At 48.1% G+C, this 24,030-nt stretch overlaps 1 protein-coding gene across 3 annotated transcripts in view; it reads right to left on the reverse strand.

Moving 5' to 3' along the window:
* SLC39A11 (solute carrier family 39 member 11) overlaps positions 1–24,030 on the reverse strand; it is a 286,459-nt gene that overhangs the window by 172,717 nt on the left and 89,712 nt on the right. For 2 of the 3 annotated variants that reach the window (XM_066236011.1, XM_066236013.1), the window contains exon 5: positions 19,204–19,345. In XM_066236011.1, the coding sequence (XP_066092108.1) occupies positions 19,204–19,345 (142 nt within the window). The remainder of the gene's footprint in view (positions 1–19,203; positions 19,346–24,030) is intronic. The other variant, XM_066236012.1, reaches the window with a different exon arrangement.

Here is a 24,030-nt window from a genome sequence, read left to right on the forward strand (position 1 = left end):
TAAGAGGGGGGACATGAGGAAGTTGGAGACGGTAGAGAAAGACTGGGCATGAGTACAAATGTCATTATTTGCTAAGGGCTGCCCTCCCTCACCTCAGTGACTAGATAGGAAATGGCCCCCCACCTTTGGTAAAATGATGCTCAAAGAGGGGGAGTTCCATGTCCCCACTGTGATGTCTCGCCCAGGGCATGACACAGAAAGCTGCCAGGTGGGGCCAGGGGATTTCCCACAATCCACCACCCACCCACAGATGCACAAGAGTTAAACACTCTCTTCCCTGCTTCCTGGGTTAAGCCCAAAGTCACTGAGAAGAACAGAAACAACCAAACCACTTTACCATGACCCTAAAGATGAAGAGAGAGAGAGCAAAGGGGAAGGGGAGGAGTTCACAGTCAGCGGCAACCTTGATGGGCAGCCTGGCAAAGCTTTGGTAACACATACAGAGCCCCGGGGAGCCCAGAAGTGGGTCCTCTTTGCAGACATGAAGAGAAGGTCAGCAATGGACAACCCCCAGGGAGAGAAGTCCGGGGCCCTCTGATCGTGAGGACCCCAGCGGGGGTAGGGACTGAGCTCCAAGGGTGGCCAGGCAGTGCAGCCACTAGGGTCGTGTCTGTGACCCTCGGGTTTACCTCTGTGTCCCGCTGGGAATGCACCATCTAGCCGCCATGCACTTTCAGAGAGCTCGGCGGACAAGGACAAACTGGTTTCCAGGACCTCTTCACGTGTTTGTACTGCTGCACACTTTCTCTGGACTGGATGACGCTGTGACACGCGGACCGAGAGCTTCGGTCATTTTCCAATTTGGTAGACAGAGGTGGTGACAGTAATAAATTTGGCCTATATGGCCATTTTCAAAAGGTTTCACTAAAATTTTTTTTTTAATTTATTGATTTTAGAGAGACAGACAGAAGAAAGGAGAGGGGGAGAGGGAGGAGAGAAATAGAAGCATTCATTTGTTGTTCCACTTACTTGTGCCATTCATTGGTCACTTCCCATGTGTACCCTGACTGGAGATCGAACCCATAACCTTGGTGTTTCAGGATGATGTTCTAACCGACTGAGCTAACCAGCCAGGGTCTCACTAAATATTTTATAAACTTATTTATGATTCCCCTGCCCACCGAACATTGCCAGAACCATTTAGACATAGGTAGGTGGAAATACCCAGAGCAAGAGGAATCATGACAGCCAGGATAATCCTCTTAACACTTAAGTCAGAGCACGTTCAAACCCTCCAGGGGCTTGTCAGACCCCTCTGCATAAAAGGGCTTAGAAGCCAGCATCTTCCTGGGTCTCAGGAGGCCCTCACTTCCTCTCCCGCCTCCCACTCCCACCACCCTTCTCTGCGTGGGCCCACATACTCCACGTGTGCCTCCATCACAAGGCCTAGGCACTGCCGTCCCTTCTCCCTGGAAAACTCTTCTCCTGCAAAGGTTGCCTTGGTTTGATCTCTCATCTCCTTTGGGTCTTTATATAAATGCCACCTCTCAGGTGTTCCCTAACAATGCCACCTAAATGTTCAGCAACCTCATCCCAAGAACTCAAACCACATCAGCATACCCAACAAAGACATGGCTCCCACTCCTGCAGACCTTACCAACAAGCGCAGTACAAGAACTGCTCATAATCAGCTGTACTGGGAGACACGGACAGGTAATCAGAGTCGAGCACGACATAATCACAGAAGCACCCAGCTCTGTCAGCAGCAGTGCTCCCGACAAACTTCCCCAAGCCCAGAGCAGAGCGCCCCGTTTATTATTCTAAGCAGCCTCTGCTCTTCCATCAACTTCACAGCCTCTCTGACTTCAATAAACAACTGTTAAGTGGAGTTTAATGATCCAGAACAGACAGTGCTCAGTGTTGAAAGTGGGATTTAGAGACAAAAAGTGCATGTTTCCCTGTCAATCTTAAAACACATCCCTGTCATCAAAGAATTAACCAAAGAAAGTTTTGAAAGATGGGGGAGGGGGTAAGCACGTGCATGCACACACGTTGTAAGGGTGTGGAAAAATAGGGTTTGAGAGGAAGCACCCGTCACATTAGGTATTGTCAGAGACAGGGCATGCTGTCACTCCCCGAAGGTGTTTTTAGGAACTCAGTGAGTCACACCGTACCTGGAGGTAATGGAAAAAAATCTCTCCAAGACCACACTAATCCCCCAGCACATGCACCCTCTTCTAAATTTTGCTTAGTTTGGAGACATGCAGTGACTTTATCTTCAGTTCTGGTGTCCTCCTGCAGCTCTTCCCTGTCATTTTGTGTCTAACACTGGTAGTAGACTGCAATTATTTCTTCACGATCACTCACCACCCCCCTTCACTGTGGGAGAATTATCCATCTTTGCCCAATGCCACGTAGTCTGTGGGGCTACAGGCTGCCTACACTTCCCTGCCTGCGCATTGTTGGGGATGACATGTGAGCTGCTTGGGCCAATGGAACAGGAGATGTGAAGTACACAGAATCTGAGCAGAACCTGTAGGAGGAATCACACACAGGTGTGTCCGACGGGGCTGCCCCTCCCACCTGAGTCTCAGAATAAGAACTCATATAAAGCAGGACCAGAGTCAACCTGCAGCCTACAAATACTGAGAGCCTCCGAGACGAAGGATGATGGTACGGTGCCCAGCAGAGCTGACAATTACAAAAACTAGTGGCAGAAGCAGGGTGTGATATGACAGAAAAACCTAAAACATGAGGGGATAGGAAAATAATGACTCTTGTGTTAGCGCAGTGACATTTTGGAAAAAAGTGTCTCCTGTGATAACTTGAATGGCAGATGGTATAGCTAATGGATGTGCGGTTTTAGGAGAAAAGGACACAAAAGAGAGCACCACTAATGTAACAGGTTATTATCAGGTGCTTTCCACAAAGTACATACTACAAGGAAAAGCAGGCTCAGAAAAGACTTGGCTGATGTTCCAGCAGGGTGGAGATGGAAAAAAAAGAACATCTGGAATGTTATATATAGAAGATACAACTGTTTCTCATCTCCTATCAATAGAGCAGGGTGGAAGGGGGAGAATCGGCTCTGCAGAAAAGGCAATTGAAACTTCGCCCCAGGACACACAAAACCAAGGGCATGTTAAGATCTCTAAGTGTATTAAAATAGGGCCACCCCCCTCGCCCGCCCCTGGTAAATCCTTTTAGCCGGACAAAAAGGCCACAGGAAAAGTGATTAGTGGCATGGTCTCACAGAAACCTGATAAGCTCAAAGTGCCTATAATCAAATCTAGAGAGGGAGGTGTGTCTGGAAAAGAATTATCTCAAAGAGAAATGTGAATGTGGCTATTGGCCCATGGAATAACTGAAATCAAAAGGAAATTTTTTTTTTAAAAAGGAGATAAAAATGAATGGTGGTTTAGAATGAGTTATATCGCCAAAAGAGACACGAGCCTAGAATAAAAGAGATCATGACCACTGGAGATCTAAAACAAGCTTTAAGAGTCCCAAATTTCTACCAGCAGGAAGCAAGCTGAGAAAGTCTCTATATACCCAAGAAAGGCACGTGCTCTAACACTTTTTCAGATGCATCCATAGAGGATCATCAGGAAGGGAGGACCTCCCAAGGTGAGAAGCTAAGAGTCATGGAGAACAATGGAACCCACTCAAGACACCCCCCCCAGGGTCGACCACATCTGTCCAATGGGATTTCAAAGCTGCTATGTGTCAGTGATGGCCATATGGCTTCCATTCTTCCTCTTTCCAAGTGGGGAGGTGTCTACCATGGTGGACACCGGTCACAAGTAACTTATGTTAGTTCATAGGCCTACAGATCAAGGGGAACTAAATCCAGACCTAATGAAGAACCTATCATGAGATCCTGAAATCTAGACCTGACTCAACAACAGGGTGAGAATTTTGATGTCTACTCTTTTGAGTCAGAAGTGAACTTATTTTGCCTGACCTGTGGTGGCGCAGTGGATAAAGCGTTAACCTGGAAACACTGAGGTTGCCGGTTCAAAACCCTGGGCTTGCCTGGTCAAGGCGCATATGGGAGTTGATGCTTCCTGCTCCTCCCCTCTTCTCTCTCTCTCTCTCTCCTCTCTATAATGAATAAATAAAATCTAAAAAAAAAAAAAGAAGTGAACTTATTTTGTGTATGGGAGGAATAGAAGTGATTATTTGTGATCAAGAGGGAAGATTGAAGCAGGTTGTAGTATAGTCACTGTTGGTCAAATAAGTTTATAAATATAATGTATATGTTTGCTTGCTTATAGTTTGCATCGGGTGTGGGAGACAGGCTGTAAGCTGGCAAGGTCCTTATAGCCTAAGGCTTTCTTTTAAGACTAAGCCTTTCCCACCCTTTTAATACTAAGATCTTTTTAAAACTAAACTTTCTCCCACACCCTTGACTGTTGCATGATGTGGGGTAGTGCACTCTTATGAGGAATCCCATTTATGCCTCAGATAAGTGGCTTTGTATCAGAGACTTCCTTATTTGTATATTGGCTTAAAGGCTTTAATTTCTACACTATAAAATAAGGGGGGGGAAAAAAAGGGAGACCGGGGCTCTCTCTCTCGGTTCCTGAAATTAGTATTGCAGAAGAGAGGCAGCCAAGGTGGCAGAGTGCTGAAGGAGAAGCCAATTTGTGCAGAGTTTATGTAGGAGAAGGAGATGGGGAACAGAGGTGAATAAAGTTGGTGAGGTAGAAACCTTTGATTCTAGGAAACTCGGATAAGTCAGTGGTTTTGGGAGTCCTGAATGGAAAGAGAAGTGTTTTCCCACTGTGTGTATTTCTTGCCCGCCAGGTGCGAGCTAGGATTAAAGGTAATGGCCCATCAGTTCTTGGCTCCGTTGTTTCATTACCATCTGTCCAAATCAAATGAGAACCTGCACGGGCCAAGTGGCTGTGATGGTGGCCGTGGCTACTGGATTTACAGTCACAATTATTCAGGCCTCCCTTCCCTACAGAGAATTTTTACAGCCCCACCTGGACTTGCAGTGTCTACCTAGTGGCTAAGTGTACCGCCCACATAATATCAGGAGTAGCCAGGTGGTCTGTTGGGCAGCAGAATGGGCATGTATATAAACACACCGTATCCAAGCAAAACTCTGAAAGGGCATCACAAGTTTCCACCAGATCTCTTGCTCTTCCCTCTATTAGGCCACTGGATTTCCCTTGTAGGGGCTGTTTTCTCAGCCCGGGATCCAGAAGGAGACAAAGGGAGTAGAGACATAGCCACCCCGCAGCCTGATGTAACTAGAGAGCCCAAGCAGCCTGTGTGATCGGAAGGCTCTGAGATTGGGGAGTTAGTTGTGTGATCAGGCAAAGCTGATTCACACAACCCGCTGCACTCAGATAAATTAAGTCAATGTTAAAACTCTTGGAAGCATACAATTTAATGCAAGGAAATACACCTGGAGTCCCATATGAGCCCTCAGGCCTGTAGCTCCTCATTTTTCTGGGAAGGACCCTCAGAGCACAAATTCTGAGTCAATGCCATCATCATTGTGAGTCATCTAACAGTGAAACTTGATGAAAAACAAAAAGCCAAACCATGACTTTTATTTTTTTCTACCAGCCATGTTTTGGATAAGAATTGTGCCTAGAGCACGTTCTCATCTCTCTTCTCATTGCACCTGGACCCTCTCACGAACCTCGCTCGCCCCAAGACCAGGAGAAGGCCAGCTGAAGCCACAAAGGCCAAACAGACATGAGGCAATGTCCTGACATGCAGCATCGGGGAGCGGGCGCCTGGGAAGCCCTGTCCCTCCTCTGGGGGGCAGCAGGAACAAACAGGTGAAGGCCCCTCTGGATTTAGAATAATTATTTTGAATGCTTGGGGAGATTATTTTGAGAATTTGATGTTGCTAAAATAATGCCCAAACACACACACACACACACACACACACACACACACACACACACACATCAAAAACCCAACAATCTGCTTTTCCTCAGGTGCTCTCCTGCCCACAAAATGGTCAAAGCAGACGTTCTGAGGATGCTGGGTTGGGGAGGGTCCTCATGTCGGGCTCCAAGTAAGGAGAGGTTGGTAGCCACTCCAGGGCACTTAAGCAGACATCACAGTCACCTTGGGAGATCTGCTACCTGATGTTGAACCAACATTTCTATTTCAATTTCAAATACTGACAGTTCACATTTTTAATGTGAAGCTACATCTCTAGTACTTTTTTTAGTATTTTTTTTTTTTTGTCTTTACAAGAGTTTATTTGAGCCAGACAATGGCCAAGATCTCACATGCTTTGGTACCTCTATTTCCTCAGGGAAGGGAACCAGGCGTCCAGGCCCTTTGCAGGTCACAGCAGATGACACCCTCATCCTCCAAACCCTCTGGTCCTGGGGTCTCAGAGCCCCTGGAGACTGTGGGTCTCACTTCCATTCAGCACCCTTCAGATTAAAGACAACAACTGCTGATTGGTTCAAAGAAGACATGGTGCTCGGCAAAGAAAACATATCTCTCTGTATTTAATGAATGGTGCTGAAGGGTCCCCTCCAGGGAAAGGCGATGTGCTTGTCGATCTGCACGTCCCCAATGAGGTATGATCCTGAGTGTCCCTGACCTGCACATGCAACATCAATGGGGGAGCAGGGTGGGAGGAAATGAAGAGAGGGGCAGGGACCAGCCTCACAACCCTCCTCTCGAGCTCTCCTAATCAGGCTTTTGGAAGACAGGTTGGTCAAACGTCCTGCCCTGCCTGTCCAGACAGATGAGCAAAACGCCTTTGCACAGCCTTCCACACTCAGAATTTTAAAGATGCGTTCGGGGCTCCACAACTTCCCAGTGGTGGCCGGCGGGAAGCCAGCAGCAGCTCATTAGTTCTGGGAGAGCTCCTTCCTGTTGCAGCCATTCCTGCATCTCCCTTTGATGTGAAGCTATCCGCCCACAAAGGCTCCACTCGCCCAGTCCTGAAAATTGGCTGACAACAGACTGCCTAATCCAATCATTAGTAAAGCTCAGCTCTGAGGTTTTGGCCGGATAATAGAATCCTGTTAGATGCCACTGTGCAGTCTCTAGCCTCATCCCTACTCCTCCTTTCTGGGCCATGACAGGCAGAGAGCAGCACAGGGACATGCACAGTACAATCAGATGCCGCAAGTTGAACAGCATTGCAACATAAGACCCTACAAAAAAGAGAACTGATATGGCAAATCTTCTCCATCCCTTGGCTGCAGCAGACTTCCCAGGAGCAGGTCCAATTTGACACTGAATGGTTATTAACTCTTTGTAGGGGTGGATGGCAGGCAGGATGAAGGCAGGTCCCCGAGACACTAAGGAGAAGGACTCCGTGGAGAAGCTCATTCTCCACAATAAATCTCAAGGGTGTCTAGACTTGTCATGGGGCTCCACACCAAATGGATGGCGGGACCCTGACAACATATCACTTGGATGAGTTTAATTAGCACTGCAGGGCCCTGGCCAGTTGGCTTAGTGGTAGAGTGTTGGCCCAGTGTGTGAATGTACTAGGTTCAATTCCAGTCAGGGCACACAGGAGAAGCACCCATCTGTTTCTTCATCCCTCCCCCTCTTGTTTCTCTCTCTCTCTCTCTCTCTTCCCCTCCTGCAGCCATGGCTTGATTGGTTCGAGTGCATCACTCGAGGACTGAGGATGGCTCCCTGGAGCCTCCATCTTCAGGTACTAAAAATAGCTCGAAAGCCCAAGCAATGGCCCTATATGAGCAGAGCATCGCCAGAAAAGAGCTTGCTGGGTGGGTCCCAGTCGGAGCGCAGGCAGAAGTTAGTACCTCTGTTTCCCCTCCTCTCACTTAAAAAAACAATAGCACTGCAGGTTAGTGGGGTTCCACTCTGGGAAGCCAACCCAAACCAAAGGCCTGGAGGAACTTTACCCAGATCTGATTTTCCAGGAGGAGTGGCAGCCGCCCACATGAGTCTCCATACACAGAGGAAGACAGGGCTTCTGCCGGGCTCCACCGCCCAGGAGCGCTGCGCAGGGGCTGCCAACAGCACCGCGAGGCCCAGTAGAGCCCCAGAGAATTCCCCAAGGACTGCCTGGGAGAGGAGGTGAAGAGGGATGCAGGCACAAAAGGGATGATAGCAGGAGAAAGAGGCAAGTGAGAGAGACCAGGAGAGATGGAGAGATGGAGCAGACGAGCTGAGACGAAACCAGACAAGGGCAGACACCTTGTGAACCAAGCTGAGAAGTGCGCTGGACTGCAGCTAAGAAGGTGAGAGGTTACCATGGCAACACCTTGCCGAAAGCACAGGTCCTGCAGCTAAGCCCAGGGGTGACTCTTGAAGCCCCTGCTAGGATGGCTGTACCTGCCACTACTGCTCACCTGTGAGCGTGTGCCTGCAAGCATGTGCACGAGTGCCCATGCTCAAACTCCAAGACCTCGGGCCAGAACCCACTGCCCCAGGTTTTAAGGTCCCATGAGCCCTTCTCCTACAGGCCAGGGAGACGGAGGAGGCCTCTCCCAGATGCTCTTTGTAGGCACATGGGAGAGGGACTATGAAGCAGGAGTATCTTCGCCCTACACAGACAATCCCTCTGACCATTTGTCACCAAGCTTGTACTTGAATTATTGCAGTGATGGGGAACTCAGTCCATTCATGATTCCACGAGCCTGTGTTACTATCACATCTATGGCATATTCCCACTCTACCCGCCCCCTCTTAAGGATTTTTTCCTTAACCACACATTTATGCTTCTTTGATTTATTTAGGGATTTCCTTTTCCTCTGAGACATCTCTTCATCCATCTTAGTGACAATCTGTTCTTTTCAAGTTGGCGACTACACCCCTGAGCTGACCCCAGTGTAACTGCTGTGCGCCTGTCTGACACTGGAGAGCACCAAGGGCCCGCACACGCTCAGTGATCAAAGAACCCATTCCCACACTGTATCATTTCAGGACTGTGACATCTTTCAGGAACTTGGTGGCCTTCCAAATACATATGCCTTTCATGTACCATAAACTCATAGAAAACATCATATTTAATAGTAAAAGACAAAATGCTTTTTTTCGTATGACTGGGAATAAGGCAAAAATGTTCTCAACACTCCTATTCAATGAAACGCACACAGATGGCCAGGGAGAAATGAAACTGTCACTCTTCAGACATGACCCAGAACATCCCAAGGAATCTACCAAAAGACTGAGAACTAATCAACAAATTTAACCAGATAGCAAGATTCAAGACTAACCCACAAAAATCAATTCTACTTCTGTATGCTAGCAATGAAAAATCAGAAACTGAAATTCAAAATACAGTATCACGTATAATAGTGCCACAAAAGGAAATACTTAGGAATAAATCTAACCTAATACGTGTAGGCTATCCATGCAGAAAACCACAAAACATTCATAAAAGAAATTGAAGATGGCTTAAGTATAAATAGATATACCATGTTCATGAACTAGAAAACATTATTAAGATGTCAATTTTCCCCAAATTGACTTAGAGATTCACTCCAATTCCAACCAAAAGCCCATCAGATATTTTTGTAGATTTTCACAAGCTGAATCTAAAATATGTAACATAAAGGCTGAGAAACTAGAACCAAAACAATTTTTAGAAAGAATAAAGTGGGAGGACACACAAGATCTGACCTCAAGACTTAAGATAAAGTTATCTTACTTAAGAATGTGTGATATATACACTCTGGTTTCTCTTCAGATCGCATAAATCTTTCGCCTTTTAAGAATGTGTGATATAGTGCCTTAGTAAAAGGATACAGAAAGATTTGAATCTCCTTGAGAGCAAGTACCTCCTGATAGTTGTCATATGCAGGACAGGAGCCTTACTCCTGGAAAGAATACCAAGACCAACACGAGGATCAGTGCTATGCAATCTCCAGGTGAGCCTGGTCTGTGAGGGAGGAGAGCAGGACTTCTGGCCCACCACTGTAAGAGCTGCATCCTCTTCTGCTATCATCACCAGATGCCTCTGTTCCCCAGCCAGCTTGTGATGAGTTCGGGGAAATGAAGGAGTCCTGGGAGTTAGTTCGTTTTGGTGTAACCAACTGGGAGTGGCTGACACATCCCTTAATATCTTCAACTCCCAAATGCTATAACCCTCAAAAGCATGTTTCCTCAAGACAACTGATTCAGTGTAGAGATACTGGGAGCTCTTGTCTTTCTCTGGTCCCTGGAGGGAAAATGCACTCAAGACAAAAAAATCAGAACAAAATGCCTGACTGCATGCAGCCCAAAGAGGATACGGGACATTGAGCAGGCCGTGCATGCTGACCAAGACAGCCCAGGTTAAACAGAGCTTACCATGCACTCCTTTTCTTTCAGGCAGGGTCGTACCAACCCCATTCCAGATGCCTGAGGCGCTGCTGGTGACTACACAGGTTCAGGCCCCAATCCCTCCCCTTCCCCTCGGCCCGCTCCTTCTCCCAGGCTGCCTATCTCAGGCAGGGGCATCGACTGCCTCGCTGTTCCACGGGCTCTGAACCAGCTTCCATCCCTCATCAGGCACTTTCCGTATGAGACAAAAGGAACAAAATGTAAATAAAGACTTGTGATCTTAAATACTTGAAATCAAAGTGCCGTCTGCCTGTGGTTCCCCCAGTTTAAGAAGCCTCTGCAGAAAATTACATCAGAAAAACAAAACAAAATGATATGAAAAGAGCCCAGATTGGCAGCGGCCCCCTAAATCTCTGGGTAATAGATGCCTGGCAGGAATATAATAACAGGGGCTGGTCCTGCCCAAGTCACTTGTCTGCTATTTCCCAAAAAGCACATTAAAAACACATTTCCTGGTTTAATAGACTCATGAACTGAAATGAATGTGGCAGAACTCTTATAAAGATGATAGAACCTGCTGGCCCAGCAAATGTTAAATTTTGCATAGGGAGACAGGATCCCTAACTCCTCAGTACACACATCATGAATACTGCAAACAGAGAGCCCGGCAGATGCTCCAAAGGCTCCTGATGAAGTAAATGGTTTATTTTCTGGTTTTTGTTTTACTGACAGGATTGGCCTCCTCTTGTGTCCTCTCATTTTCTCCCCCTCCCTCACTTGTACATGAGATACAGACTCCTCCAGACTAACCCAGGGATGGAGTGATCAGAGCATGGGGTTGGTCAGTGTGTTGGTTGAAAAGCATTCCCCAAATTCATGTCCACTCAGAATCTCAGAATGTGACCTTACTTGGAAAAAAAAAATCTTTGCAGATGTAATTAGTTAAGAAGCAGTCATGTTAGATTAGGGTGGGCCCTCAAACCAGTGACTGGTATCTTTATAAGAAAAAGAAAAGGGAAGTTCAGACACAGACACACACACAGGGAAGCAGGCCATGTGACAATGAAGACAGACTGGAGTGATGAAGCTACAAGCCAAGGAATGCCGGGAGCCATTAAAAGTTATTAGAGTCAAGGAAGGACACGCCCCTGGAGCCTTCAGAAAAAGCATGGCCCCAGTGACACTTGGATTTCAAGATTTCTACCTCCAAAACTGAAAATATGAGTTCTTATTGTTTTAAGCCACACCCAGTTTGTGGTGTCTTGTTATGGCAGCCCTAGAAAATGAATACAGTCAGGAGAACATGTCTACACACTCAAATGTATAATAATATCAATCTCCCCAAAAGTTATCTTAGTCTATCATTTCTTTTATTTTTTAAGTGAGAAATGGGGAAATAAAGAAACATACTCCTGCATGTATCCCGACCAGGATCATCTAGCAACTCCCATCTGGGGCCGATGCTCTACCCATTTAAGGTGGATGCTCCCAACTGAGCTATTTTTAGCACCTGACCACAGAGCCATCCTCAGCACCCAGGCCAATACACTCAAACCAATGGAGCCAGGCTGCAGGAAGGAAAGAGAGAGAGAGAAAAGAGGGAGGGGGAGGGAAAAGAAGCAGATGGTCACCTCTCCTGTGTGCCCTGACCAGGAATAGAACCCAGGACTTCCACACATCGAATCGACATTCTACCATTGAGCCAACCAACCAGGGCCATTTCAAGATGGTGGCAGTGGATAGTACTGCCCTACAATTTCATTAGCAGAGATTTTACACATGCCAGTCTTAAAATCACATGACTGTCTTTCTAGCTGCTCTCACTGAGTAACTTTTCAACTTCATTCAACTCTTTCCCATACTTCTTCCTCAGCATCCCCAGCTCATCCAGGTCTGAGAGGAACAGATAAAGAGAAATACAGTGAGAGAACCTATAAGGCAGAAAGTAACAAAGAAAACTCACTGGCCACCTGGCATTCTTTTGGGTTGATTACCATTCCTGGGAAGACAACTTTCCAAAAAAATTATTGTATGCTGTTAAAAGCTGAGTTGTGGGCCCTGGCCGGTTGGCTCAGTGGTAGAGCGTCAGCCTGGCGTGCAGAAGTCCCGGGTTCAATTCCCGGCCAGGGCACACAGGAGAGGCGCCCATCTGCTTCTCCACCCCTCCCCCTCTCCTTCCCCTCTGTCTCTCTCTTCCCCTCCCGCAGCCGAGGCTCCACTGGAGCAAAGATGGCCCGGGCGCTGGGGATGGCTCCTTGGCCTCTGCCCCAGGCGCTGGAGTGGCTCTGGTTGCAACAGAGCGACACCCCGGAGGGGCAGAGCATCGCCCCCTGGTGGGCGTGCCAGGTGGATCCCGGTCGGGCGCATGCGGGAGTCTGTCTGACTGTCTCTCCCCGTTTCTAGCTTCAGAAAAATACAAAAAAATAAAAATAAATAAAAAGCTGAGTTGTGCACCTCTCAGATTCCTATGCTAAAGGCCTAACGCCTCAGAAGTTAACTGTTTGGAGATACAATCTTTAAAGAGGTCATCAGGTTAAAATGAAGTCTCTCAAGTGGGCCCTAATCCAACATGACAGGCCAGAAGATTAGGAGCCAGGCAGGCGGAGAGAAGGCTGTGTGAGGACGCAGGGAGAAGACACCATCTGCAAGCCGAGGAAGGAGGCCTCAGGAGAAACCGGGCCTGCCAACACCTTGATCTCAGACTTCCAGCCTCCACAACGGTGAGAAAACCAGTGTCTGCTGTCTCAGCTGCCCAGCCTACGGTGCTTTATTACGGCAGCTGAACCAAGCTCAAAGAAGTGCCAAACTGCCTCTAGGCCAGGGCCTCATGAACACGCGCTCCAAAATGACAACCTGGCTTAAACAGCTGGGACTCAAAAAAATAAAATAAAATAAAATAACCGCAGTCATAACAGGCCCAGTACATAGCAAACATGCTATCTGAGTACTAATTATTAGTGAGCCAAAAATATGACACTCTTCAGGAACACAAGGATCTATAAACTATACCCACCTAATACTGTCTCCACGAGCAAAGACACAGTCACAGTCACTCAAGCCACCCACACAGTGTGCCCTGCAAGAGACGGGATGATGTTTCAATAATGTAGTTAGCATCCACGACGCTAAAGAGCTCCTGGCAGTTATCGTTACTGAACACTTCGCTCTTCACCTTTACGCCAAATATTTCTGTATGAAAACGGGGCACATTTTTTAACAGCCTCGGTGCTATTGCCATGTGCCGACAGGTTTGGCTCATTCCCAACCTTTAAATGAAGAAAGGAGGTGGCAATGTCAGGACCTGCCTGTTTCTCAGTTCCCAGACAACTCCTCTCAGTTAGGCTGGGAGAAGATTTAAAAATGTCTCTGAACTAACCAGGCACAGGGCAAGAAGAAGAGAGAGAGAGAGAGAGAGAGAGAGTCTAATTGCTAAAACCACATGCCAAGACATTAAATCCATAGGAATAACTGGAAAGTTAGTCTCTCATCTTTAGAGACCCTCCTGATAAAAGAGTCAGAATTACTACCATTTTGGAGAGTCCCTCAACGCACTGTTTTGGAGACCTGATTATAAACACTCGGAATTTCTCCCAGGAGCTGCTACAGACCCTTGATCAAAGTTAAGTTTGCTCAGTTGTGCTGCAAGTATCGGTGGTGGGGGGAGCGTCTCCTTCAGGGAAGACTTGGAAACTTAGAAAACACGGAAGAAGAGCCTGACCAGGTGGTGGCGCAGTGGATGGAGCGTCGGACTGGAATGCGGAAGGACCAAGGTTCGAGACCCCAAGGTCGCTAGCTTGAGCGCGGGCTCATCTGGCTTGAGCAAAGAGCTCACCAGCTTGGACCCAAGGTCGCTGGCTCCAGCAGGGGGTTACTCGGTCTGCTGAAGGGCCACAGTCAAGGCACGTGTGAGAAAGCAATCAATGAACAACTAAGAAGTCGCAACGCACAACGAGAAACTGATGATTGATGCTTCTCATCTCTCTCCATTCCTGTCTGTCTGTCCCTGTCTATCTCTGCCTCTGTAAAAAAAAAAAAAAAAAAAAAAAAAACACGGAAAAAGAAAACAGTGATTGCCACAGGAGCCTTGGAGCTGTTTCCATAGGTCCCTTCTGGCTGCCTAGGATTAGGCTATGCCAACAAGTAATTTCAGTGCCAGGGAAACCTAGGGGTGGGCAGTTGAGTACATGTGGTTGGTGTTACAGAAAGAACAGGCGGCTGTCTTCCAAGAAAGGGTTTCACGCCTCTCAGCCTGGCTGCCTCCCGCAGCCCCACCCGTATACTGAAATATAATCTTCCTAAGGCCAACCAGGGTGAAAACCCATCCACTGGGTTCACCACGCAGCTACAGAAACTGTCCCCGGTTCAAATGTAAACGCACGAGCAGGGCCAAAACGCTGCCAATGGCTAGTATCTTCACGTTCGTTCGTCCATTTATCAAATATTTCCCCAAAGGCACTTCAGGGAGGCTGTTGATCGGGGGAAATGGGGAGAGGAATGGTTCCAAGTACAGGATGAGAAGAGGAAGCACACTATGATACCTGGAGAACTGAGGGTGCCTTGAGGAGGGAGAAGGACATCAAAGAACACCTGGTCTTCTGAATGGGACAAGACCTACAGGCGCTAATCCAGGGGCCCAGGCACTTGGGGACCCAGAGTTAGCCAAGGCAAATTCTTTCCAACCAAGACCAGGTCTATTTCCACAGGAGGATGCAACCCAGCAACTCAGTAGCGTAGCCAATACAGAGGTGGAGTTTAGACTAAGACACAAACAAGTGTTGCTCGTGGGCTGGTGACACTAGCTTCTCCAAATCTATAAAACACGTAACTAGGTCGGCACCGTTTTCATTTTACCAGCCATGGTTTCTGATCTGCCAGGCTGTCTAGGTAGTGATGACTGGCAGGTGAATTCTCTGACAATAAAAGAATAGGGCATTAAGGAAACACTGGTTTCTAAGCAGAGCTTCTCACACATTGTGCTCCCCTGACTTAAGTACCCATTTACTTTTTCCTCCAACAAGCTTTGGAATGATTGAAGGAAAATAAATAGCCACTTCACAACTAAATAATTCCCTAAATTAAATCCACCTCTTTCTCTACTGGAAAATAGTGCCTACTCCTGTTCCTTCCATATTTACACAAAATTACAGACAATTCTCCATTTGCCATGCTAATGGATCGATAAACAAAAACCCTCACTCTTGAAGAGTTTCCACTGCCTCTCTCAAAAAACATACTGAAATAGGACAGGTAATTAGTAAAAGAATGGATTGATTCACTTTTTTTCTACCTTCCTGTAGCCAAAAGAGTGCTAACAAGAAAGAAAATGTCCCACTGGGCACCTGAAGTTTGGGAGAGGTGGACACAGTGAAGGTCAAGATCAAGATGAACATTGGGGTTTTGGGGCCATCTGAAGTGTGATGGAAGTCATAGATCTCTGCCTTCCAAAAAGCACTTTTTTAAAAAAAAAAAATTTTCTGAAGCTAGAAACGGGGAGAGACAGTCGGACAGACTCCCGCATGCGCCCGACCGGGATCCACCTGGCACGCCCACCAGGGGGCGATGCTCTGCCCCTCCGGGGCGTCGCTCTGTTGCGACCAGAGCCACTCTAGCGCCTGGGGCAGAGGCCGAGGAGCCATCCCCAGCGCCCGGGCCATCTTTGTTCCAATGGAGCCTCTGCACGCCAGGCCGACGCTCTACCACTGAGCCAACCGGCCAGGGCCACACATTTTTTTTTTGCATTAATTGCGAGGAAGTTCATCCTCTGATGCCCATCTATGGACCCCAGATATACAGAACCTTTGGCATCATTTCTAGAATTTACTCGAAAATATAATTGCCCACAGAGTTATATGTCTAAAAATGCTCTCTGCTACATTCTTTATTAACAGCAAAAGATTGGAAACAACCTAAGGGGCCATCAACAGGGGACTAAAGTAGGTAAGATCATGGCCAGTAATGAGAAAGGGAGGACTTGATGAGTGGCCCGGAAGACAAAGATCAAACTGAGCGGTTACGTGAAGAACACAGGGGCCAGCTGTAACGGAAAACATCGCACTTCTGAAAGGATATAAAAGAAACTACACAGAAGCAGTGCTTGTGTCTGAGATGGAAGCCTGGACCATACGGAATTTGAAGTTGGGAGAAAAATTACTTTTTAATTTTTAATCAATGTTATTACCTTTTTAATGAAAAGAAAGCTAATTGGAGAGAGATAGTTGAAGAGAGAGGGATAAAGAGAGAGAGAGAGAGAGAAGACAGAGAAGAGAGAGAGACAGAGAGACAAAGAAAGAGAGAGGCAGAAACTGATAGTTGTAGAAGAACTTATGGTCTAGCTAAGTCCCAAAATAGCCCCAGCCTTGAGAATAGTTGATAACGTAAAACATTTGGCAGAGACGTAAATAGGAAAGTATCTCATAATGCTTTTCCCAGCCTGGGCTGCGGCTGCTGCTGCTGCTCAGAGCAGCTGAGCCCTCTCTCCCACCGTGTGGCTTTTCTGGCTTTTCCTCTTGCAGAACCAATTATGGGACATTATAACAGCAGTGACAATATTATTTTTTAAAGGCTTATGTTGCTCACTAAATACCCATTAAACCAATCTCCTTGCCCCATTTACAGCAAGCTTAAGGGCAAATCCAGATGGTACAAATAATGCATATTCAGGCTTGATCTGCATGAGGCCAGTCATCAAATAGCCATTATCAGTTTTAGAGGCTCCAACTGCCTCACACCCCCAGGTGTGTCCAGGTGAGGACAGAGACCTCTCCAGAGATGGCTGGGCTCTCTCCCTCTTGGCAAACCATCTTCAAACTCCCCCATGGGCTACATTTGCTTTTGTATCTAAACAGTTAGCAACAGCAACTGAAGGTTGCTCGGTAACCTGGTAATGAGCTGTGTCTAGGTGCTCCTGAGCGGAGGACAGGACTGCATCTCCCTCCCACACAGCCCTGGCTCAGCGCTTCACCCTGGGTAGCCAAGAAGAGCCGGCAGTCCTGGGAAACTCTCCTGCAAAGCCAACTCCCAATGGCTCTATATTCCCACGGCCCTACTGGAAAAGGTCCTCAGAAGGGATAACCACCCTTCGCCTTTTCTGATTGACAGGCACTGAACCCTCCGCCTATGACCTTAGGATAAAAGGGGTGGGGATGGGATAGAATAAAACTGGGCTAACTTTCTCATCCTCAAGAAGGCTCAGGACCAGAGCCTCCCCGGGACACACAGCATCACTAGCCCAGTATAGCCTGCGAGAACGGACAGGAAGCTCTCTGTCCTCGCGTTCCCACGGCTCGTCATGAGAAATGACACGCTTCACTGGAGAACGCGGTCCCATCTTGGTCACCAGCCAGTTCCGGATGCTCCAAGGAAAGAAGAACAACAGATGACCCCTGAGTCGCTCTGATCTGAGTATGAACAGTATGTGTGACTGAAGCGGGGGGGGGCAAACTTTTCGTGCTAAGCCTCCATTACTTGAGCTCAGGTTAGATGACTTTTTATTTCCTGATTATATCCCACATAGGATGTTGTGGGAGGCTGTGAGGATCAGCCCAAGTGGAGAAGATATTCAAGCTCCCCATGAATAATTTATGCAGGATGTAATCGGGACAAAGGTAAATGAGAAATGGCTGGAGCATCACCGTAATTTTCATACACTGACTCTCCCCAAGGTCTAGAGATCCTTGCCTATACACGGTGAAAGTATCAAATTAAAATGCCAGCACGAGAACGTGAGAAGACTCTTCTCCCTGAAATCCCTCCTGCAAAGACAGTGACAAAGTCACCAATCAATTTCTCCTCCACTCAAGAGAGAACTCTGGGCAAAGGAGGAGGCACCCATTCTCAACATCATTTGCACGGTTTTAGGTCCTAAGTTCATGGTTTACATAGACTTAGAAGTCCATGGGCAAGGCAGTGGGGAGGGCAAGGGACAAACTTTTCACAGGGCCGCACGTGGAATGAGGGCCTTAAATAAACTCAAAGAAAAAGAAGCACATCTACCTCTCTTTGTGCTAATTGGCCCTTAAAATAGCAAAATGCCCTGAACGAGCCATGTCTGGGCAAGGTGGGGGTGGAGGAGTCTAACACTGAGATTGGAAAATGTCATCTTTCTTAGAACACCTTCCCGCTCAGGGGGCCATGCCCCGCCTGCACCTCCCGATAGAGGGGATTCAGGAACTGCTATCTGATTCCTCTCGAGAGATGCACTTCCTCTAACCTAAAGGGCATGACTTTGCTGCGAGAGTTTTTAGGATTTCTGGCTCCAGGGAGAGAAATGGCCATAGTTTCCCAGATGAATGGAAAAGGTGAAAGTCTCATACAGGGGAAGGATCCTTCAGGGTCCGTCAGAGAGGAGGCGATAGAGAGGCAAATGCCCATCCATTCTAAGCCAGTCGGCTTGATCCCATCAGAGGGGTCCTTGTCCATGGTCCCAGTGGGAAAGACAATCAAAAGGTAGTGTTGCCTGACCAGGCGGTGGCGCAGTGGATAGAGCACCGGACTGGGATGCGGAAGGACTCAGGTTCGAGGCCCCGAGGTCATCAGCTTGAGCGCAGGCTCATCTGGCTTGAGCAAAGAAAAAAAAAAAAAAAAAAAACTCACCAGCTTGGACCCAAGGTCGCGGGCTCAAGCAAGGGCTTACTTGGTCTGCTGAAGGCCTGCGGTCATGGCACATATAAGAAAGCAATCAATGAACTACTAAGGTGTCACAACGAAAAACTGATGATTGATGCTTCTCATCTCTCTCCGTTCCTGTCTGTCTGTCCCTATCTATCCCTCTCTCTGACTCTCTCTCTGTCCCTGTAAAAAAAAAAAAAAGGCAGTGTTGTCTCCTGTGCAGCCAGCAGCTGGTCTGGAGGATCAGTGACACAGGAATCCCAGGGCCAGAGGCCAGCTCAGCCCTCTGCATGGCAGGGTAAGTCATTTGGGTGACAGGACAGAGCGCCTGGCATTTCCCATCATTCCTCCTGCCACGAGCCCGCCCCAGCCCAGTCTATCCTGTCCAGCTCAGCCCAGGGTCTGCAGCAGGGAGCTTGCCTGAAAGAAGCCCAGCTCTACCTATCCGGATGGAGAGTTCACTCTCAGGGAAGAGGAGCCTGGGACCCTCGGCATCACACTTCTTCATCAACGCGGGGTCCAAGTTCAGTGCCAGGGCCATCTGGGGGTCTTCTGCTGCACCCTGAAACAAGAAGCAGTCACTGTAACACCTCTGCTACCTTCATCCCCCCGCCCTGCAGCTCAGAGCTGCCCGGACAGCCTGCACATCTCCACCGAGAGCATAGGGCTACCGAGCCGGTCCCTGGGACATTGGGAAGAGGACAAGCTTCCTGGCTCTAGAACTTTTCAGGTGACATAAAGAGGATCTGCGGGGTCAGTGCTGATCCTAGAAATGGGAAAAAATACACTGAAACCCCAGTCCACAGAGCAAATGGCACTAAGGACCTGGTCCCTGAACCATCAAAACAAGCCCATGCGGGCCCTGGCTGGTTGGCTCAGAGGTAGAGCGTCGGCCTGGCGTGCGGGGGACCGGGGTTCGATTCCCGGCCAGGGCACACAGGAGAAGCACCCATTTGCTTCTCCACCCCCGCCCCCCCTCCTTCCTCTCTGTCTCTCTCTTCCCCTCCCGCAGCCAAGGCTCCATTGGAGCAAAGATGGCCCGGGCACTGGGGATGGCTCCTTGGCCTCTGCCCCAGACGCTAGAGTGGCTCTGGTCGCGGCAGAGTGACGCCCCGGAGGGGCAGAGCATCGCCCCCTGGTGGGTAGAGCGTTGCCCCTGGTGGGCATGCCGGGTGGATCCCGGTCGGGCGCATGCGGGAGTCTGTCTGACTGTCTCTCCCCGTTTCCAGCTTCAAAAAAAAAACGAGAAAAAAAAAAAAAACCCAAAAAAAAAAAAAAAAAAAAAAAACAAGCCCATGCGGCAAGTTCACTTGGATGGCAGGCAGCCCCGGTACAAGAAGCAAAATCACCATCTTCATGTTTCTCATGAGATCAAAAAGGAAAGCAATCCAAGCAACAGCACCTCAAAGAAGGGGGAAGAGTGGACATCGCGGAGGACCCAGCATATGGGGAGTTAAGTCCAGGTGGCCTTAGCACAGCCACGTCCCCCTCTGCTTTGTCTGGCACTAATTAAGACTGCTTTTGCATTCACTAGGCAAAGTCTTCATTTTCATCCCCACATTTACTTAACAAATACTGACCACCAATTTCGTAGATACTTGGCAAACAAAACAAGACAAAATCCCAGCTCTTGGAGTCCAGCTAAGAGCAAACAGATGAATCCAGAGTGGAGCTGTGAGTTTCTGTTCCCACGCATCCACCAGGACCCCCACTTCCCCCGCCCCAGCCCAGCTGATGGCCTATAAATGCACAGGGCCTCAAGGGGAACAAGGAAGAGGGGTGACCCCGCCAAAAGAGGGGTGACCCCGCCAACAAAAACACCTTCACTTTCATCCCATCACCTGGATGCTAAGGGAAAACAAAGAGAATCTCTTCAATGGGCATGAAAACAGTAGATCCTTTTGGAGAACCAGGCAAAAAGGGTCCAAACAAACCGTTCATTAGAACATATTAAAAATATGTGTCTCTATTATGGGAGAAGAAAGGGTTTATCATCCAGTCACTGAAATGCAGCCATTTCCAAGCAAATGCTAAATCTGTTTTTTTGGGTAAGTTTCTCTCATGACGGCATCTCACTCAAGTTATGCTTGGCTGTGTCACACACACATACACAGGGATCAGAAAGAGAGTCAAATGATTCAGTCATTTTATTTTATTATTTCTTTCCAACTAAATGCTACAAACAAACAACTCCCCCCCCCCTCACATCTTCTCATTCGTCTAGTACACCGATATTGTTCGAATCACTTTTTTTGCAATGTCCACTATAATGCACATAAGGGTGCTGACACCTCCTGTAACTCTGTTTTAAAAGGGGTGGGAAAAGGCCTCATGGCTCTCAGGTCCCTCTGCAGATTCGGTCCTAGGGGCCACCGGATGTCACCTGCTCCATCACTGGGCAAAGCACAAAGAGGCCACCTGTCACACTTGTATCACACTCAGGGCTGATGCTACAGATGGATGGAACCCTGGGGACAGAAGGAACTTGGGAAAGGCCAGTTTTTCCCCTGCAGACACCCCCTCCGGCCGCCCCCAAATGACAGCTGGCGCTGCGCAGTGTGCGGTATCACGGGTTCTTTGTGCAGTGGGCTTTAATTATTTCCAGTCCTGCGTCTCACGCTGACACCCAAAGAACTGCTGCAGCAATAAATGAGGTGCTTCTCTATGAGAGCACGTCAGCTAATTGCCCTCCCTTCATCTGCCTTCTTTCTATAACATGATTGATGTGTGACCTGGGGAAGGCCATGGGAAGAGAACCACTGCATTACAGCAAGATGCAGCCGCGTCAGCGCACAAAGCTGTTTATTTGACTGGAGCCCGATTAGCAAGAAGAGACCTAAAGAGACCCTACTTTAAATTGAGAGCAGTGATTTTCAACTGAGGTGACTCTGCTCCCACCCCCCCACCACCACCCGGAGACATGTGGCAATGGGCATTCTGTATGGGGGGGGGGGTGTGGGGGGGGACAGTTGCTGGCACCCAGCGGAGAGGCCAGGGCTGCTGCTATACAACCTACATGCGAGGCCTGCCACTCTCTGGGAAGCCTGCTGCCTCCATGTACTCACGCACACTCCAGCAGTGTTCATTTGAGCTGGGGTAACTCTGTCGTGACTCTGAGCTTCGGTCGACCCATGGCAGGTAATCAACTTAACTGAAGTCTGTTAGCAGGTCAGCACTCCCTGACGAAGGGCCAAGGGAAAGTTTATAGACTTCACTGGTATCCCCTGCCAGCCATAGCTAAAGCCAGGGCTGAGTTACATCTCAGTGGAGAAGGGAAGGGGGGCTCAAAGGGAAGTCACCCCTCCCCAACCAGGGACTTGGAGCCGCTGAGGCTGCAGAAGGACTCGGCCTCCCTCCTTCCTCCCTCACAACCTCCTGTTTCGCTCACCATCCCCACTTAACCCAGACACATGAGGTGACATTAAATAATTGATGCTGTGGTTATTACTGAGAAATGGCAATAACAATGACACTTGTAACACAACCTTAAATTATTCCACATAATGGAAAAAAAATTAAATGTCGCCCCTTATCACCAGCCAGAATATGGATGAAGCTTACATAACAGATGCCCTTCTCTCCCAGGGAGCCCGGCAGCGGCCTGCTGCCCAGGGTCAAGCTGGCTCAGGGTGACAGCGGCCAGCCTCAGCGCAAACAGAAACACAGAGTGTCAGAGACACTCAGGCGGAGGGTACAATCCTGCCTCGGGGTCTATCAGGTGGGTCATTGCCACCTTCCCTGTCTCAGTTTGCCTACATGTTCAAGGATCACAGGTCAGAGCCAGGAGCCCAAAGACAAGGAGAATGACAATTCAAAGTACTAGGTCCCTACTGGTTTCTGAAGCAAAATTCACCCTGCCCAGCCTGGGGCACTGGGATTGCACCTCTAACTCTGCTTGGGTCCCTCATCCCTATAGCAACAGGATGATATCCAATCAGTGGCCAGCAAGGCAGGTGTTCAAGCTTATCATTGTTCCATCCTTGATGCTTTTAAACTCCTGGCTATAGAAGCCCAAGCTCCCTCCTCCAGGAAGCCTTCCTGGATAAACCCAGCCTACCCTGGATTAAAGATGACTCCCTCTCTGTGCTACTCTGAAATCTCACACATGCTTCTATCACAACATTGGCCAAACTGCACAGTAACTTTCCATTTCCTTGGCTATCATGAAGCCACCAGAATCTTAAAGCAGGAGCTGTGTCTTCCAGCCCTGTTGTCAGGGCCCAGTGCTGCGTCCGTGTTCAATAACTAAACTAATTTACTGGAATGAACGACAACACAAAATCTCCAAAATGATGTACTACACAAACAGCAAAGATCCAGGTAAGCATATATGTTTAGGCCTTGAGAAAGGAGGGAAGAAAAATCGGTGCAGAGAGGGAAGGAAAGGGACACAAAAGTATCAAAGACATTCTAGCCAATGGCAAAAAGCATGATTTCTGTCCACCACACAGCCTCTGCCCTCCTGACGGCTGTGTAGGGTCTTCAGTATCATCCCTAAGACCACGTGAGGAGGGGGAGCTACCGACCCATGACTCTCAACTGCAAGATTCTGCCCGCTTCCTTCTTGGTAGAAATACTCAGGGGCAGCCCAGCTCACTCCTCTTGAAGGTGAATTCTTTCCACCATGAACTCCATATCCCTCCAAGACCACAACTTTCCTGCTCCCTACCTGTCTCCCCCACGACCTTAGCATGAAGCTTCGCAATAAAGAAAGTTAATATGGACTTCTAGCCATATTTAAGCTATGTAAGTAAGCTACTACTCAAACAATCTTGTTAGGGACAAAATCTTATTTCTGATGCCAAATACTACTTATAATCAAACCTATTTAATCATGTAAAACAGAATTTAAAGCACCACACAGCTCCACAAAGATTCAGCTCTGTGAAGAGTCTACACAGATAGCCCTCCAAATAAGTGTTCTAGGGAAGCAGCTCCATGCTGATGTTCCAAAGAGCTAGGTCTCCCATGAGCACGGTAACAGAGAGGGGACCCTGGCCAAGCTTTCCAAACAACTGTGTTTTCTCTTATAACTCGAAATAGAATGTCACCTTAAAACAATACAAATCTAAAGGGATGTAAGACTCTAAGTAAAATGAGGCATTTTCTTTCTAATCCTCAATGACTACCCATCACTCTTATGCACCTCCTAGACCTAGTCCTCGAATTCACTACAATACATCCATATAATCCACTCAGAGCCTTTTCTGCCTTTTCAATAGTTTGAGAACCCCCAGCTGGTCTTTT

Source organism: Saccopteryx bilineata, chromosome 6 (assembly GCF_036850765.1).
Source record: "Saccopteryx bilineata isolate mSacBil1 chromosome 6, mSacBil1_pri_phased_curated, whole genome shotgun sequence".
Classification (NCBI taxonomy): Eukaryota; Metazoa; Chordata; class Mammalia; order Chiroptera; family Emballonuridae; genus Saccopteryx; species Saccopteryx bilineata.